General features: G+C 45.0%; 1 protein-coding gene across 2 annotated transcripts; it reads right to left on the bottom strand.

Moving 5' to 3' along the window:
- Positions 1 to 12,667: 12,667 nt before the first annotated feature.
- On the bottom strand, positions 12,668 to 15,309 carry SP5 (Sp5 transcription factor). Of its 2 annotated transcripts, none has more exons than XM_066345370.1 (2): positions 15,093 to 15,309; positions 12,668 to 14,399 (listed from the first exon to the last, which is right to left on the bottom strand). In XM_066345370.1, the coding sequence occupies exons 1-2, from the start codon at positions 15,141 to 15,143 to the stop codon at positions 13,260 to 13,262; spliced, it is 1,191 nt and encodes a 396-aa protein (XP_066201467.1). In that variant the 5' UTR covers positions 15,144 to 15,309; the 3' UTR covers positions 12,668 to 13,259. The 2 variants fall into 2 exon arrangements, with proteins under 2 accessions (XP_066201467.1, XP_066201468.1); XM_066345371.1 differs by lacking the exon at positions 15,093 to 15,309 and adding an exon at positions 14,556 to 14,885.
- Between the last annotated feature and the right edge of the window lie 3,120 nt (positions 15,310 to 18,429).

Below are 18,429 nucleotides of genomic sequence, written 5' to 3'. Positions count from 1 at the left end.
GTGCTTTAGAATGTATTCAGAGGGAGGAAAATCCAAATGAGGACGTCCTCTGTAGAGAAGAAGTAATAGGCCTATGAAGACAGTACGGAAACTCAGATTAAAAACATTTTTTTTCCATTGATTTGAGAGACAGAGAGAGAGGAAGGGGGTGAGAAAGAGAGGAAGAGAGAGGGAGGGGAGGACACAGAGAGAGAGTAAAAGAGAGAGAAACATCAATTCATTGTTCCACTTAATGGTTCCATTTAATTGTGCACGCATTGATTACTTCTCGTCTGTGCCCTGACTGGGGGCTGAACCAGCCACCTCTGTGTGCACCAGGACAATGCTTGATCCACTGAGTCACCTGGCCAGGGCAGAATCTCTGATTTTTAAAGCCTGAGCTAGAAAGGTCTTTTGGAGTAGCTGAACAAAACTCAAGTGTAGAGGCTGGCAGTCTCACTCCGCCTGGGAGCTGGAAGTAAAACGAAACCATTATAGTTAAAGCCAGTAAAACTGTTGTTTGGGTTCTATGTTTATGCTTCTGTCTATGTTTTCTAGAAAGCTTTCTCATTTCTAGGAAAGAGAGGAGTGACTTAACTAAACACACAGATAGCATGACTGGAGCACAAAAGTGAAATTACTTGATTAAGGTCAAGGATTGATCTATTTAAATCATGGTTCTGTTTTTGGATTATAAATCCTTTCAGAATATGGCTAAATTTTGGATCCATTCTCCAGAAAAATGAAAACATTAATAAATTTGCATATGCCCATTTATAGACCCCATATCCATCAATCTCTTGGCCAAATATATTTGTATAAATACAGATAATAGACTACCATATACCAGTGAAAATGATGAATGTCATCTTCTATGTTTTAAAATGGAAAAATGAACCTTATTGAAAGGAAGAAGTAAACGATAGAATAGTTACATATAAATATTATAGTGTAATACTATTTATATAAAAGCAAACATTTGTATTATGCAGATTGCAATACAAATGTTTTGCAATTGAATGCTTGTTCTAAGTCACTTAAGGCATATGATTGAATTAATTGCCATAACAATCCTATAAATTAGGTACTATTATTATACCCATTTTGCAAGTGAGGAAACTGTCTTTGGGAGCTTCATTTGTCTGAAGTCTCATAGCTGTGTGTGATAGAGGCAGTTTGCAAAGCCAGGAGGAGACACACACACACTAAAACCAGAAGCCACATGAGATGTGAGACTATCTCCAGCACACTTGGGATGGAGAACAGGGCCGGGCTCGCTGCAGGAGAGCAATAAAGACCTGTTGTTGAAAAATAAAAAAAAAAAAAAAAAGACCTGTTGTTTGAACCAAAGAACTAAAATGTGAACAGTAGTTACTTATGAGGAGTGAGGATAAAATAGCTCTTTTATTTTCTTATTTATATATATATATATATTTTTTTTTTTTTTAATTTTTTTTTTTTCTGAAGCTGGAAACGGGGAGGCAGTCAGACAGACTCCCGCATGCGTCCGACCGGGATCCACCCGGCATGCCCACCAGGGGGCGATGCTCTTCCCATCCAGGGCGTCCTCTGTAGCGACCAGAGCCACTCTAGCGCCTGGAGCAGAGGCCAAGGAGCCATCCTCAGCGCCCGGGCCATCTTTTGCTCCAATGGAGCCTCGGCTGCGCGAGGGGAAGAGAGAGACAGAGAGAAAGGAGAGGGGGAGGGGTGGAGAAGCAGCTGGGCGCTTCTCCTATGTGCCCTGGCCGGGAATCAAACCCGGGACTTCCACACGCCAGGCCGACGCTCTACCACTGAGCCAACCGGCCAGGGCCTCTTCTTTATATTTTTTATTTATTTGATTTTTATGATGAGTATGTTGGCAGAACACTGTTAGAGCTCAACAAATATCCATGTGCTTCTCTATTTCCCATGCCCCCTGCATCTAGATATGTTCAGGGAACTAATTCTTATTGAAGGAATGTAGGTGGAAACAATGTGTCTCCTTCGGTCTGAGGCAGTTAAGAGACAAGGATGATTGGGGGCCATCTTTGAGGTTGGTTACCAGGGAGACCATGAGATATCCAGCAATGTGGCTGAGACTCAGTTTGCCTATGTGACCTTACAGAGCAAATGGAGGTGAGTTTCAGGTTGTTGTTTTATTTTATAATTTCCTAAAATTATTTTATGTATTTGGTTATATTGTGTACCTTTACTATACTACTAGAATGTCAGCCTCCTGAGAACATAAAGCTTATCTGTTCTGTTCACTGCTGTATCCCTGGTGCCTAAAACAAGGACTGCCACATGAGAAGAGCCCCATTACTAGTGAGATAAACGAATAACTGAATGCATGAAGTCTTCTGGGTACCCAAGCACGGACAAACCTGTAAAGCAGAGAAAGTGTTTTCCATATCAGCATCTTAAGAGGGTACCTTTTCAAGAGTGAGAACTCATTTGGAGGACTCCAGCAGACGCAGTCTAGGAGGAAGTAGGAAGGTGATACCATGTAATATCTTTTAAAGGGATGTAATTCACAGCTGCCACAGGAAAACACAGCAGGAGCACTGCTAATAACTGCCTCTAAAAGCATTCTGTGATTTATTAGTTAGGATATTGATTAAGTTACTGTAACAGATGTCAAGTAATAGTGGCTTAAACTAAATGTTTTATTTCTCCCTTATATAAAAGACCAGCTGGTAGGCAACCCAGGAAAGTTGGTGTAGAAATGTAGCCTAGGAGTTCACATTTAAATAAACATCCCAGGTAATTTTCATGCACATAAAAAGTTGAGAGGCAGTCCTTTGGCAGCTGGATGCCAAAGTTTATCTTGATGCAACTCCCTGAGTCTTCTCTCACTCTTCCTGATCCTCCACAATTTCTCCTTTGCTAGGCTGCCGAGTTCCCATTAAGTGTGCTTACTCTTTTTTTTATTATTATTTTTTTATTTTTCCAAAGTTAGAAGCTGGGAGGCAGTCAGACAGACTCCCACAATGCACCCAAGTCCAACCAGGATCCACCCGGCATGCCCACCAGGGGGCGATGCTCTGCCCATTTGGGGCCTTGCTCCCTTGTGGCCAGAGCCATTTTAGTGCCTGAGGCAGAGACCATAGAGCCATCCTCAGCACCTGGGGCCAACTTTGCTCCATGGAGCCTTGGCTGCAGGAGGGAAAGAGAGAGATAGAGGAAGGAGAGGGGGAGGGGTGGAGAAGCAGATGGGTGCTTTTCCTGTGTGCCCTGACTGGGAATTGAACCCTGGACTTCCACATGCTGGGTCAACGCTCTATCGCTGAGCCAATCGGCCAGGGCCGAGTGTGCTTACACTTTAATGCATCATGTATAATAACTGCCTCATTGATCAAGCATGCCCTCATTTTTCTCTACTGTTAAATGAGAGGATGAGACTGAATGTTATTTAAGGTCCCCTCCAACTCCCAAGTATTAAATTCTGTTTCTGAAAACTCTGGTTGGGGAGATTTATCTGGTTATAGAGAGCTCCCTTGATCTTTCATGATTTGGGGGAACTTTGGAAATATGCTATAGCCAGCATCAAACAAGCTTAATGTTGTCATTCACTAAGGGTTCTCCCCAACATACCCCAAATCAGTGATTGGTTAGACCTGGAGGCAGAAGGGCATACACTAGAAAAAATTATGGAGCTATTCTTATTTGTGCAACAAGCTTCCCTGGTACTGGTAATTCTCAGCAGGTTTCTTTAATTCCAATAGTCAGAAAAGATTTTTTCAAAGAAATTTTACAAAATCATGTTCTGGTTTGAAAAACAGCCCTAAGAAGCACCTTGAGCAAGAATGATTTGGTGGAGAAGAGGGTGGGCTGATAACTATGATGAAACCAGAGGAAGTGAGTTTTGGCCTCAATAGAGAATCCCTAGGACTCTGCACCTCTCTTAGTAGTTTTAAAAGGCTATAGCAAACTGCTTGTCTTGGAGTGTCACCATTACATTTCTGTAGCATGGAGAGTACATGTATTTTCTTATTTAGTGGCAGAGTTTATATGTGCCCTAAGATAGTTTTTAATTATCCAACGACACTAAAAAAATCAAACTGTTCTGTTAGCTGAGTTTTTAAGAAAACAGATGTTAAAGTTAGTGTTCTACTTTATGGGAAAAATCCCACTAACATATAATATGATTTATGATTCAAAAAATATTAACCTTCTGTGTGCATTAAATACTAAAAAGGGAAATTGTCTATATAATTAGGTATTATGTTTGTAAAAACCACTAAGTAAGACTATTGCTGTCTTTTCATAAGGAATTAGAAGATTTTCAATTTTCTCAATTGGGTGAAGGATTTCAGCCAAGTGGCCCATTCATTTTGTTTACCCGGAGTAACTTGTGAGAAATATTCTAGGCTAGAATTTGCTTATTTCCCTTGGACTAATTTTGTGCATTATTAAATATGCAATTTCCTAAGCCAGTGGTTCTCAAACTTTCGTGTGCATCAGACTCACTTATTAAAACACAGAAGACTTATTAAAACACAGATTGCGCCTGACCAGGTGGTGGCGCAGTGGATAGAGCGTCGGACTGGGATGCGGAAGGACCCAGGTTCGAGACCCCGAGGTCGCCAGCTTCAGCGCGGGCTCATCTGGCTTGAGCAAAGAGCTCACCAGCTTAGACCGCGGTCAAGGCACATGTGAGAAAGCAATCAATGAACAACTAAGAAGTTGCAACGCGCAACGAGAAACTGATGATTGATGCTTCTCATCTCTCTCCGTTCCTGTCTGTCTGTCCCTATCTATTTCTGCCTCTGTAAAAAACAAAAAAACAAAACAAAACACAGATTGCCGAGTACTATTCCCAGGTTTTAGTAACTTGAAATTTGTATTTGCATTTCTAACAAGTTCCCAAGTGAGCTAATGCTGCTGGTCTGGAGACCACAGTCTTAACTCTCAGCTCCAGGTGAAAACCTAATTAGATTCTGAATGCTGCAGGTACATTCTGTGGGGTGTTGTTTTTGAAGGCAGAAGGCCCATTTATGGTATATCATTGTTTCACCTGAAAGACCTTCTCTTTCCTTGTGCTTTAATAGAAGTTTTGTTCATTGCTTTTTAGTTAGGCCTTGTATCACATTCACTTGTGCATAAGTCTTACCTCCTTTATGACTGCCAGCTGAAGGATTGTGTTCACTTGTGAATCTTCACTGTACTTTACATCTTGTAGATACCAAATAAATGGTTAATTAAAATTAGTTATGTGCTCATGTTTTGAATTTGTTGTGTACCTAGTTTTCTACATCTAATAACTATAATAAGTACTAAATTAAGTATGCAGTTCATATATTCCTAATTGTACGTATCAACTTGGTGGGGAAAGAATGATTTCCTTAAACTTAACTAGGACAAAGTTTGTAAATCTAAATACACCTACTTATTTATCGCAAAGTTATCTAGACTTTTCAATCCTGTTCCCTAACCAGTGGTGGCGCAGTGGATAAAGCATTGACCTGGAACATCGAGGTTGCCGGTTCGAAAGCCTGGCCTTCTCTAGTCAAGGCACATATGGGAGTCGATGCTTCCTGCTCCTCCCTTTCTCCTCTCTAAAATGAATAAATTAAAAAATTTAAAAAAAAATCCTGTCATTTTACTGTGGAATTTCCAAACATAAAAACAGGATGTGGGGGTGTGCATAAGAGGACAGCACTTAAGCTGACCTACTCAGAAGTGTTATCTTCAAAAGCCAATATGTGACTAAATTCTGATATTACTTGCAGAGGTTGACTAATTTATCCCTAATTACTTTTGTTCCTCTTTCATACTTTAACTATTTAAGAACAAACTATATTTTCAAAAACCAGATTTCTAAAATCAGATGCCAGAGTGCCAGGAATATTCATACTACTGTTGCATTTTCAGTAGCAATAATAAAATATATTTGACTTTTTTGAGTTATAGATTTTAGATTCGAAGCATTTTAGCTTTGGAAGAAACCATAAAGATCATCCAAGTCCAAATGTTCTCAGTCAAGGCCCACATCTCCCCTACACATTTTTAATTTTTATCTTAGATTTTATTTATCGATTTTAGAGAGGAGAGAAAGGATGGGGGGAAGAGCAAGAAGCATCAACTTGCTTCTTGTATGTGCCTTGACTGGGCAAGCTCAGTGTCTGAAACCGGCGACCTCAGCCTGCCAGGTGGGCACTCTATCAACTGCGCCACCACAGGCGACCTCAGCCTGCCAGGTGGGCACTCTATCCACTGCGCCACCACAGGCGACCTCAGCCTGCCAGGTGGGCACTCTATCCACTGTGCCACCACAGGCGACCTCAGCCTGCCAGGTGGGCCCTCTATCCACTGCGCCACCACAGGCGACCTCAGCCTGCCAGGTGGGCACTCTATCTACTGCGCCACCACAGGCGACCTCAGCCTGCCAGGTGGGCACTCTATCCACTGCGCCACCACAGGCGACCTCAGCCTGCCAGGTGGGCACTCTATCCACTGCGCCACCACAGGCGACCTCAGCCTGCCAGGTGGGCCCTCTATCCACTGCGCCACCACAGGCGACCTCAGCCTGCCAGGTGGGGCCTCTATCCACTGCGCCACCACAGGCGACCTCAGCCTGCCAGGTGGGCCCTCTATCCACTGCGCCACCACAGGCCAGGCTCCCCTTCACTCATAACGCTCATACTCATCTTTGATTTAAAAAATACAAACCAAGCCGAGATGAGGGGGGCACTTCTTCCCCCAGCAGTCCATTCCAAATTTCAAAAATGCTCAAACCTTTCAACTTCTACCAACAGCTCTATTTCAACTCCTTCAGAATAGACTTATCTAAACAGGATACTTCAAGAGTCTGTTATTCCTCATAGTCATGTTATTCCCCCATAATCTGTTTCCCTTTTTATTACTGCAACAGCAGCAAGGGGGGCAGCCACAACTCCCAGTTTCCAGCTACTGGCTGCTCAGGACATGCAGGCTCGCTATGAACAAGCCTGAATCACGACTGATGGAGAGAGTGCTTTCTCTTTAGAAAACTTAGGAACTTTCTACTCCAAACCCAGGCTCAGAACAAAATCTGTGACCACAATAACTTCTTGGTAGTTGTCTGCAGTACTATGGAGAAATGACATGGACTTTATCAAGGATCAAACAGGAGAAGAAAAGCTTTCAGAGGAAAAGAAGTCACCATCAAATATAATCTTAATGAAGAATAGAAATAGCTAAATGCTTACAGGTCTTAGTTCACATCCCCTTCGTTAAAACTTTAGCTCAACAAAGGCCTATGTCTATAGATTTAGGTAACTGACTTTTTTTGTTATGCTTTAAATGAATTAAACCTATCCATCTTGAAATTACCTCAAACCATAATCCTCTATTATATTTTAAAATTCTACTTTCCATTGTGATGGAAATATTTTTCTCGCTGACGTTCACAAATCTACAGTAAACATCAGCCATGTACATACTGACATGTACATACTATAAACAAAACATTACTTGACTCTACAAATAGAACTATAAATTTAATTAACTCACATGTAAAACTTAGTCCAAGGAATACAAACGGCTATTAAAAATACAACAGATTTTGCCTGACCAGGCGGTGGCGCAGTGGATGGAGAGTTGGACTGGGATGCAGAGGACCCAGGTTCGAGACCCCAAGGTCGCCAGCTTGAGTGCGGGCTCATCTCGTTTGAGGAAAAGCCCACCAGCTTGGACCCAAGGTTGCTGGCTCCAGCAAGGGGTTACTCGGTCTGCTGAAGGCCCGCGGTCAAGGCACATATGAGAAAGCAATCAATGAACAACTAAGGTGTTGCAACACGCAATGAAAAACTAATGATTGATGCTTCTCATCTCTCTCTGTTCCTGTCTGTCTGTCCCTGTCTATCCCTCTCTCTGACTCACTCTCTGTCTCTGTAAATAAATAAAAATACAACAGATTTTAAATGTATAACTAGAGTGTATAACTTTGTCATGTTCTGTATAATAGGGAGCATAATCAAATAATGGGCATAAATACAATAAGAGAGACACAAAACAAAATGAGTTTCCATGGTAGAGATGAACACGGATATATAGGACAGGTGACATCCACAAAGAGACATAGCGAATGAAAAAAGAAAACAGTACTCAGAATATAAGAATAAAACTACCAAAGACAGAAATAAGAGAAATAAGCTTTCACTGTACCTTCCATTTTCAAATAAGTCCACATTTTCACAACTATAAGCATAAATGAGGATTTAGCTTTGATACTTGCCTTGTGAACTAGATGAAACTAAGTGGAGAGCCAGATGTTTTCCATCCGTTTTAGATTACGCTAAACACAAAATTATTAGAAAGCACCCATATGACTGAACAATTTATAATTAAAAATCAGGTGACATGTAGATGCTGTCTTAGACGTTAGAAAATTTCAGCATATGTTTGAACTCAGAAGTTTGACAAGTAATGAAAAAATTAGTTTTTGCTGTAAAACAAACTTTCATTTTATAATAAGCACATTAAATCTCCATAATGATGAAACAACTTTTTGAAAAGTGAAAGCTGCATATTTTCCATATAGAAACTGGGTTTGATATCAGGTAGACAACCAAAATATGTAATATAGTTTATTAGGTATTGTGCAGGAACTACTGCAGTTCAAATGTGAAATACCCCATTGGGGATTATGTTTCAGCATAATCACTAAAGACATGGAAAGGAAAAATATATAAAAACTAGAAAGAGAAATCATCAAAATGTCAGCATGAAAATATATAGTATATCAATCATTATGTGCAAATCTTCAACTGGTAGTAAGTTGTAATAGTAAAAAAACTGTGAAACTATCAAAAAGTTGTGATGGCCCATAGATGTTTGATTACATCTTTGTTGAATGCTATCACTTATTTGCTATCGTAAGGAACATTAATTAAATGATTTACAATTTCCATATATTAATTTGAAAAAGTACAGTTTCTTTAAAATCAATCAAGGGAGGAGTAGTTGACACAAAAATCTTTATGCAAAAAATGTGTTGAGTATGAACAGCACCAGAGGAAAATGTACTGTTTATGTGTATTGAATGCCACAGTAATCAGATTACCATTCCAGTGGCCCTTTAAGGTGTCTCAATCTAAATATAGTTCGCATTATTAACACATCTTTCTATCTATATTCTTTCCTTAGTTTATCAAACAGTTGGCCCCTATACTCATTTCAAAGACTCAGTCCCACAATGTCGTTACACTTCTGAAGTTCCCCTCCATCATGCAAACCAGAGGAAGGTAATAACGGTATGTAATTGAACATTGCTGAACATTAACATGACTTGTTTTGAGCGCCCTTCAGTTTGGGATGTCAGAAAACCTTAGTTACATTTACTGTAAAACAAAACTTCAGGGTTGAATCTGCTTCCACAGCAGACCACGCCCAGTGAGACACTGTCAATTTACCTCAACTCGTCAATGTTTCATGTGATCTATGCTGAAGCAGGTGGTCTGTAGCTTCAGTGCTCTAAACAACTTACTAGATGTTTACATGCATTTGAAGCCAAAGCTATAGCCCTAGTAACATTCTGTGAAACTTGCACAGAAGAACCAAAATAATGGGAAACGTGCTACTTTAATTACTTAAAAACTCACAGTATTAGAACAGAAACATGGTGCAAACTGGGATGAAAAGGTGCCTTTTTCTATAAATAGTTTCAAGTACATTTCTGCAATTAGCATGCCCATCAAGATTAATGTTTTTAAATTTGTATGTCTTGTTATGGCAAAAAAATTTATAGCAATATATACAATATAGTTAACTTATGGCAAAAAACTATAGCAATATATACAATATAGTAAGAAGATTTAAACTCTAACCAAAACTAGAAAAGACTAACATAATAGTGAATAATACAGTGGTATTTTCTTTAACACAATTTAGTTTCATTTATTACCAGACCAGACCTATCACAAATTAGTGTTCAGGCAAAGGTAAATTTTCACAATTTTTCCTTGAGAAAAGTTGAAAACTATGGAGTGTTAACAAGTTCAGGAACACACAATTCCCAATTACCTAAATTATTGATAACTCAATTTTTCCATATTTCTAAGTTCTTGGTCAAAAACTTCATTTATCAATTGAGTATTATTTTTAAAATAATTCAATCACACTAATTTTATATTTTCTAAAAGATAATACTTTACATTATATTTGCATACTGTGAAAACAGTTGCTTAGAAAATGAAAAATTTCTACTGACATTTGAGGCCATTGTTAATATGTTTTTTTCAGTTTTTAAAACTTAATTGAACTGGGTGCTGGGGTCTTTAAGTCAAGCCCTGAATACAGTTGAAAGTTTAGTTTACATCTAACAGTAATTTGCTTTTGAACTTCTTTTGGTTTGAATTTAATTTTTTTACTAAATGTGCTTAAATACATCCTTTATGCATATTATTTTTGCATATTGATTTATTTAAAAATAACTTTTAAAGTCCTAAATGGTACTCTGTTGCAATTTTATGAAACAAAGCATGCAGTAGCAGTTTAAATTTTAATAGCTTATATAATCTAGTACATTTCTGAATAGTCACTTATATCTCTGAGCATTTACTAGCTTATTTTTCAGTACAGACATGACATACTTTTCCTACACTTGGACAATAATATATTATTGTGGTTTTCTGGCTTCTACTTGAATAATGGCAAAAACTTTCTAAAGCAGTTGAAACAGATTTTGCAGTGGTACAATAAGGAACAATCTTTCAGCTGTGCAGTTAGTCCAGAGACTGTACTTTTACCATACTTTTAAATATTTGCAGGTTCAATTAAGTGAAAATATAAGAAAGTTATATCACCAAATTAGTTTATTCTTTTAAAAATTATACTCTATTTTAGATAAATTCCATATATTTTAGTTTCTCATAACAATCACAAAGTTATAGTTATAAGAAAATTATCTTTGTCACTTCACCTATTTCGATTCTAAATATTATATATTTTATGTATTTTTCCCTTAGTAAGCACAAAGTTAAATTTCTAAGGAAACTATCTTTAACTCTTCATCTATTTGGATGCTAAATATTCATAGCTGTCAATAATAGCTAGTAGACTCATTTCAAAATTGCCACTTTTCTTTCTCTACCAAGGGCATTCTCTTCCTTAAGAAAGGATCACTTCAACTTTTCTGAGTCAAAAGCCCTTGGTCGACCTTTTCACTAACAAGGATTCCTCTTTCTCTATCTCCCAAAAAACCTCTTCTTGCTCTGAAGTTGATCCCAGGATATGGTTCAGATGTGAGAGTTTCTGTAACTCTTCATAGAAATGATTCTCAAGAATCTTGATTTAGATTAAGACTACACATCTAGGTGTATTAATGTTACTCTGTAGCATCTTTCTTATACCTACTGCTCGCAAAACTGCCACATCCTTGAAAATTTAGCTAACACAAACTGCCCTTCCCTGGTAGAAAACCCTGAAGACTCACGATCTAACCTGTCATTAAATACTTCCAAAATCTCTAATGAGAGTAACTGGTTCTAAGGCATATTTCACAATGATTCTAATGTTCATTTACTACCTTGTCCCAAGTTAACAGAGTAAAAATGCTATTTCTTGGGAGTGTAACGTAATTTTAATGGCAATTATGTTGATGTTTTGTGTTTTACTTAATACAGTAAGTCTGTCTCTAGGTAAAACCCTCACAGCTTTTAAGAATTTACCCTTCACTTTGACTTCAAACAAAAGGCAAGGTGACAGCAGTTTGTAAACACTGTGAAATCCTATCAATTTGTATATACTTCTACTCCCATGAAAAGATTTGGTTCCACTGAAATTTGGCGTTGATGCTAGTTTAAAATATTAATAAAGTTTATATAATGTTTCTGTTCATTAAGTCTAAAGTATCAGATTTAGGGTTGTTTCATGTTTAAAAACTCAAATATGAGAAAACATCAAAGAGCTAGCTGACGTGAGACACTTGAAAAAAAAATTTGTAAACTTTACAAGTTCAAATTTTAGGGTCAGGAGAGAAACCTAGATTTGAGTATTCCTGGCCTCTCCCTGAGAAAAATCTTAGTCTACTTCAATGAGTAAAAAAAGAAAATCCCAAGATACCAAATAGAACTAAAACTCCCAGGCCTAGCCAGAAACAAGGCTATTGTGAAACAAGATTTAAGGCTTGCACAGCAAAATGATGAAGACAAAAACAAGCAAGACAACATTGTATATCATGATGGGGCACTGAAATGCAGGAGGGCTGCTTCTTTCCTGGGCAGAGAACAACCTGAATAAGAGCACCCAGCTTTTCTGTAACTCTTCAAAATCTCATCTGTGACCAGTTCCTTGAGTCGCTAGAACCTCTCCAGACCCCAGCATAGCCGGCTGCCAGGAGGAAGATCAGATGAGTGTAACCTCCCTCCCTGGAATACCAACAAGTGGAAAGCCACAGGGAATTTGCCAAATAAAAAAAAAGTGTACTGTATGTGCAACAAGCATCAAACTTCTAAGAGAAGCCCAGCAGTCTCTGGTCAAGTCCTAAGGCCACATAACAAACTCAGGGTTTGATTGGAAAACCTTGCCCTAATCTATTTTACCACAAAACTGCTGCCTTACTTCCCCTATCCATGCACACACACAACACGCTTCCCCCAGAACCTTTCAAACCAAAGAAGCCTCCAACGTATGCAGCCTCCAGGAACCTCCAAATTCCTGGTGAAACCTGACCGCTTTGTAAAGCCTCCCAGAAGAAGAAAAGATCAAATGAGACCGGCTCAGCGGGGTCTTCCCGAGGTGACCCTGGAGTTAACGTATTTATTTTCACTCTGCAACTGCCGATTGCTTTACATAGACATTTCATGCTGTAGCTCTGCATGGAGCTGAGGACAAAAGTAACATTTTTATTAATGTTGTAATTATTATAATTATTCTTTAACAAGCTATTAAATAACCTGTACAAAGCCCGGCCCTGTCCTAACAAAAGGCCCAGCGCTATGTCAACTCTCCTAAGGTCCCTTCCGCTTTTAAGTCAGCAGCGTTTTCTATATACAAAGTCAGCCCAAGGTGGTCCCCCGAAACTGAAGGTCTCTTAGACAGTGGGAATGGTTCAGAGCTTGAAACTGCCTTTTTCCCCCCGTGATGCAGAGCTTCCAACCCTACCTCCCCTGCTCCTCCTGGGCACCGAGTCCCTGTCCGAGGGCCGGGCCCGGGAAACTGGGAGCCTGGCATCCCTTTGGGAAGGAGACAGCGGAAAGGGGCAGGTCCTCTGTTGGGTCTCCCCTCCGCCAGCTGCTCACAGGCCCCTGGGATCTCCCGGAACAGGTGCTGGGGAGTCCAGGGCGGGATAGGCCTAGAGTTGCACCCGGGTGGGCTCACAAGTCCCGCATGTCCTCCCGCTTGACTCCGACCTCAGCAACTTTGAGCTTCTTATTCTGGTGTGTCTTGACGTGCTTGGCTAGATGGTCACTGCGCATGAAACGCTTGCCGCATTCGGGGCAGGAGAAGCGCTTCTCGCCGGTGTGAGTCCGCAGGTGCCGCTGCAGCTCGTCTGAGCGCGTGAAACTCTTGCCGCAGAAGAGCCAGTTGCACACGAAAGGCCGCTCGCCCGTGTGCCAGCGCAGGTGCGCCTTCAGGTGCGATGTCTTGCCGTATACCTTACCGCAGCCTGGCACATGGCACACGTGCTGCTTCTTCTTGCCTGGCTCTGCCTCGGGGGCGCCGCCCGCCACCTGGCAGTTGGGGCACCGGCAGCGGCGGCACCTCCTGGCCGTGGCCGCCAGGGGGGCCTTGGTCTGCAGCAGCGCGGCTATCTGGCTCTGGTACTGCGCGAAGTCCGTCGGGCCCAACACCAGGCCCCGTTGCAGGGCGGCGGCAGCAGCAGCAGCGGCCGCTGAGGCAGGGAAGCGGGGCGCATGGGGCCCGCCAGCACAGGCGCCCGACAGGCTGCCCCCCGGAACTCCGGAGGTCCCCGGACCCGTGCCTGCCTGCGGGATACTCCACCATGGGAGGTCGTCCGGTGCCTGGTTGGGGGACAGCTGGCGGCACGTGGGAGGCGGTGGCGGTGGTGGCGGGGGCAGCAAATTGGAATATCCGGGCGGTAGCGCGGCCTGGGCAGCGTAGGGCACATAGGCAGGCGCGCAGCTGGCGGGCAGTGCTGCCATGCTGGAGGGCAGCATCTTGACCGGTGAGAACTCGTAGGGGTACGAGGGGTCAGCAGGGGGTGTGAGCGGCAGCTCGTGCGCCACCCCGAAGGACGGCTGTAGGTGCGTTTTCTGCGGTGTCAGCCCCAGACTGGGGTGTGGGGGCGGCAGCGCGCCCGGCGAGTGCGCCGGCATGTCAGCGGTCCACGGGTGAAAAAGCCTGGAGGGCGAGCCCAGCGCTGGGTCGTAGGGCACCTGCAGGAAGTCCGGGGGCGCCGCAGCGCCCGGCTGGCCGATACGGCTACAGGTGGCGGCCAGCAGCGCCAGGGGTGAGTGCTTGCCCAGGTCCGGGGAGGCGCTGGGGGTGCGGTCCTGCATGGGCGGCGCGGCAGGGCAGAGAAGAGACAAAAGGTTAGCGCTCCAAGCGCGGTTTCCAGGCCAGCCCCCTACCCCCCACATCAGCTATTATACTGTCAACCCTCCCCTGTCCCACTGCCCCTCCCCCGCCACCGCACTCCATGCACGCACCCACGAGTCCCGGAAAACTTTTGGTGGCTGCGCTACCCGCACGCGGAGCGCACGAGCGCTTCCCGTTAAACTACTGTACTTGGTTTAAAGAGACGCCAGCCAGTCTTAGAGGAACCAAGTACAAAGTGGGAGGAGAGAGGGAATTCAACCCGCGACTCCTGGCTCCACGGTCAGAACGGGCCTGGAAACACCCACAAGCGGACTGCTCGTGCGCCCTCCCTCTCATCTTTTAAGCCCCGTTTCCACGCTACTCTCCGGCTCCTCCCCCGTCCGCCTCAGGCTGAAATCAGCAAGAGGGCCCAGCTGGATTAGTTCGAGCCTTGTTCTCAGCCAGACGCACCCCCTGTACCATCCCTGGATTCACGCGTCTTTTCCCCAAAGGCCACACTCTTTACACCAAGGTTAAGTGTGAAGTTGGCGTGGGCACCCCTAAGGCTGACTCCTGTGGCATCCACAGAGTAGGCTCCTTCTGAGATTCAGGGTCTATACAGGACCCCTTCCCACCTCTTTCTCGCCCCCTTGGAGCCCAACCCTGACCTGGAGGAAGGCCTGCAGCGAGTCGTTCCGGAGGACTGCAACGGCGGCCATAGCTACAGTTTGCAGACGGTTGGCTGCCGAGCAGGGCGCAGCCGAGGCATGGAGACCCGAAGGCGAGGAAGAACGGCCGCCCAGAGTGCCTCGCCCGCGCTCGTTCTGCGCGCTAGGACCCTCCCTGCCCGCACCCCTCGCCGCACCGGCTCGCTCGCCCCGCGTGCGCTCTGAGCGCTTCAGGATCACCTCCAAGAATTTGATAAGGACTTTGCTGGGCCGCCAGCCAGTCAGAGGGAAGATTTATGGCTTTGAAGTTTGCCGCTACCCAATCATCAAAGAATAGCGGCTCTTTCAGAAGCGAAAGCAAATCCTTTGAATCCACAAAGCTCCTATGGTGTGTTTGTTGGTCTGGATAAAAGAACTGATTATTAGGGGGGGATGGGAAGGGAGGAGATAAAGGCGGGACAATTAATGAAGTAATCACTATGTGGGAAATGTATATACACAAATAATTGGATTTTCCTGATCAAAGCGGGCCTTGCCGCCTGGAGACCCGCGCTTGGTTGCTTGAGACACTCTATTCCCTTCCCCCCACTCCTTTACAATTAAAGATTTGCACGGAGGCAGCGCCCAAAGTGACAAAGTGTCTTTGTTATCTCCAGAAAAATCTGCCTTCGACTTCCAAGCGCGGACTTTGAGACAGAGATGAGGGTAATTCTCCGCGCCTCGTACTTACACACCCTACAATGGAACAACGTGCGCAGGCCACGGACCCAAGGGAATTCTCGGGGCGGGACGTGGGACGTACCTCGCCCCGCCCGCCGCGTGCCCCTAGCCGGTCGTGGCGAAGCCGGAGGCGAGGCTGTGACCCTGGGCGGAGTCGAGCGGCCGCCCAGGGCGGCAGTGGGTGGTGCGCACATTTCGCTGCCGCCCGCTTGACAAGCGACTGGGGTTCTCTGGGGACGTTCCTACTGGCGACCTGGAAGTTTTCTCGGGCCACAACTTTTGCATATAGTGAGCCTGGGAAAAATACCCGTGCCGCCTTTACTCCCAAAGCCGAGTTTGGCAGGACACCCAGAGCAACCCAGAATATATACAAGAGGGAAGAAATGCTGTTCTCTTTTTCTTCTCTCCCCAAGCCAGCAGCCCCGCACCGCAGAGGGAGGCGCTGACCGTTGTTAGGCTCCACCGAAAGCCCCCAGCAAGGCTGGCAGGTACGCGCCCTGAGCCCTGCCCGGCAAGTGCGCGCTCTTGCAAGCCGCACTGACCTTTCAAGGAACTAAAAATAAAGTTCCTTTCTCGAAAAAAGACACAGAATAAATAGTTCTTTGGTTGGAATGGAAAGTCAATAAAAAAAGGTTGTTCTCATCACCTTTGGAAAGAAGAAGTTTTTCAGGACCGGGCGTGCTTCGCCCGGGCCAGGGAGATGCTCACCAGGGTGTGACCCCTCCAAACCCTCGCTGACCCTCCATGACCCGCCGAGGAGGAACTGTAGGCCAACTGCCTTCTTCCTGCCAAGAGCGCACAGCGGGTCCTGCGGGAGTTGTACGGACCACGAGATCCCCTCATTTGGTGGAGGGGGTGGGGGTGTGTGTGAGAGGAGCTGGAAGCGGTGGGCGGAGCGCCGCCAGGTCCCCACTGCACTGGGGGGAATTACAGATCCGGAACAGCTTTGAGGCCTCCCTCCGTGCAGCAGCGGCGCACGGGCCTCCTGGGTCTGGCAGACGGGGCTCCACGTCCGGCTTCCCCGCAGACACAGTGTCCCCTCTCCCAGTCCGCGGGTGGTGCAGGGATCTTCCAAGCCGTCTCGCACCGGCCTTTTCCCGCTCATCGTCCTTCCAGGGACCGCACTGTGGACGGGACTGAAGTGACAGAAGGGACTGGGTCACTCGACTCCCAACAGGCTTCTGATTCGGAGTCTAGCTGGAGTATATTGGCGCCTTCAGCATTCACCAAGGGGTCGGGACACGACGCCACCAGGCTTAGGTATCTGCAGGCCCAGGGCTCGTCAGTGAAATAGAAACATCTTGCTTGAGATAAATGGACCGCAACTACTCTAGCTACTATGAGCACTTCGCACGCCCTGTCCTCACACTCGCACCTTTTCTCCAACAAGGTGCCACCCCGGGAACACTGAGCAGTGACCACACAGCTTGGTCCGGGTCCCGAAAATGACGTTCGGGTGCTCTAGGAGAGGGGGAGGGTAGGAAGCTTAGTGCTTTGCTCCGTGGCGGGGCAGACTTTTCCTTTCTCACGCTCAGTCCAGGGAGTCGAATCCCCGAGAAGCCTGGAACCAGAAGGAACTCTTTCCCGGATGGAAGTCAGATTCCAGGGAGTCCGGCTGCGCACAGCCGTGCCCGCACCTGTCTGCGCTAGCCGAGCGGGTCTGGTCCCTTAGCGTGGTTCCTGTCGCAATTCTCTGAGCTCTTAGACACCCCCGTGTCCCCGGGAGGCTGGGCCAACGGGCTGGAAGGCATTCTCACTTGCTGAATCTGTTCGCTATTTTAACAGAAAGGCAGGCAAGGCCAATTCACATCTCCATGGTTGTTACAGGAGAGAACTTTTTCGCTAAGATGTCCCCATTTCGCCAATGAAACCACCACTAGTGGCCAGCAGGGTGAAACCGAGTGATGGCTTAGTGGTTAAGAGCTCAGACTCTGAAAACCTGAACCCAAATTTCCACTTTCTAGTTGGTAACTTTGACAAGTTACTAAATCTCCTTGTGCCTTCGTTTCCCAATGCGTAAAATGGGGGTGATAGTAGTGCCCACCTGTAGAATGTTTGTAGGCTGAAAGGACGGCGTAATATGTACAAACTCTTGAAGACAGTGCCGGAACAACGCACAGTAGGCTCTCCCCAGAGTGTTCGAAATCCTTGCTCTTGGCTTCATTTCCACGTATGAAAACCCTCCAGGATTCCAGCCCTCCCAGGCGCGAACCGGAGTTTGGAGAGGCTTTTACAAACTGCTGTTTAGCCTCCCTCCCTTTGCATCCCGTGCTCCCGAAAAACTTATTCTTAATGAAGTAATGTTCCCAGCACCCATTAAAAATGCAACGACGGAAGATCAAAGTACTTTATTTTAGAAATTGGTTGTAATCACCAAGAGATACAGGTAGCAAGGCCAAATGTCAGTTGTGTTACACAAAGCCCCACACCGGGAAGAGCGTGTGGCTGCTGTGCTGTAATGTAAAGAAACATCAAAGACCAAGCACGACGCGAAAGTGCGCAGCGGGGCGGGAGGGAGGGAGCCGGCAGGGACTAGTCCGCCTTAGACGGCGCGGGGCAGCGAGGGCGGGGGCCAGTTCAAAGAGGTGTCCGTTGGGGTGCGAGTTCACAGGAGGGA

Source organism: Saccopteryx leptura, chromosome 7 (assembly GCF_036850995.1).
Source record: "Saccopteryx leptura isolate mSacLep1 chromosome 7, mSacLep1_pri_phased_curated, whole genome shotgun sequence".
NCBI classification, from domain to species: Eukaryota; Metazoa; Chordata; class Mammalia; order Chiroptera; family Emballonuridae; genus Saccopteryx; species Saccopteryx leptura.
This window is presented reverse-complemented; position numbering and strand designations above follow the sequence as displayed.

Bases quoted from the DNA above. Each gene is read 5' to 3' on its own strand.
- SP5 (XM_066345370.1), bottom strand. From the start codon at position 15,143: ATGGCCGCCGTTGCAGTCCTCCGGAACGACTCGCTGCAGGCCTTCCTC. The intron at 14,400-15,092 runs GTCAGGGTTGGG...CCGCCCATGCAG, and splicing joins CGCTGCAGGCCTTCCTCCAG to GACCGCACCCCCAGCGCCTC.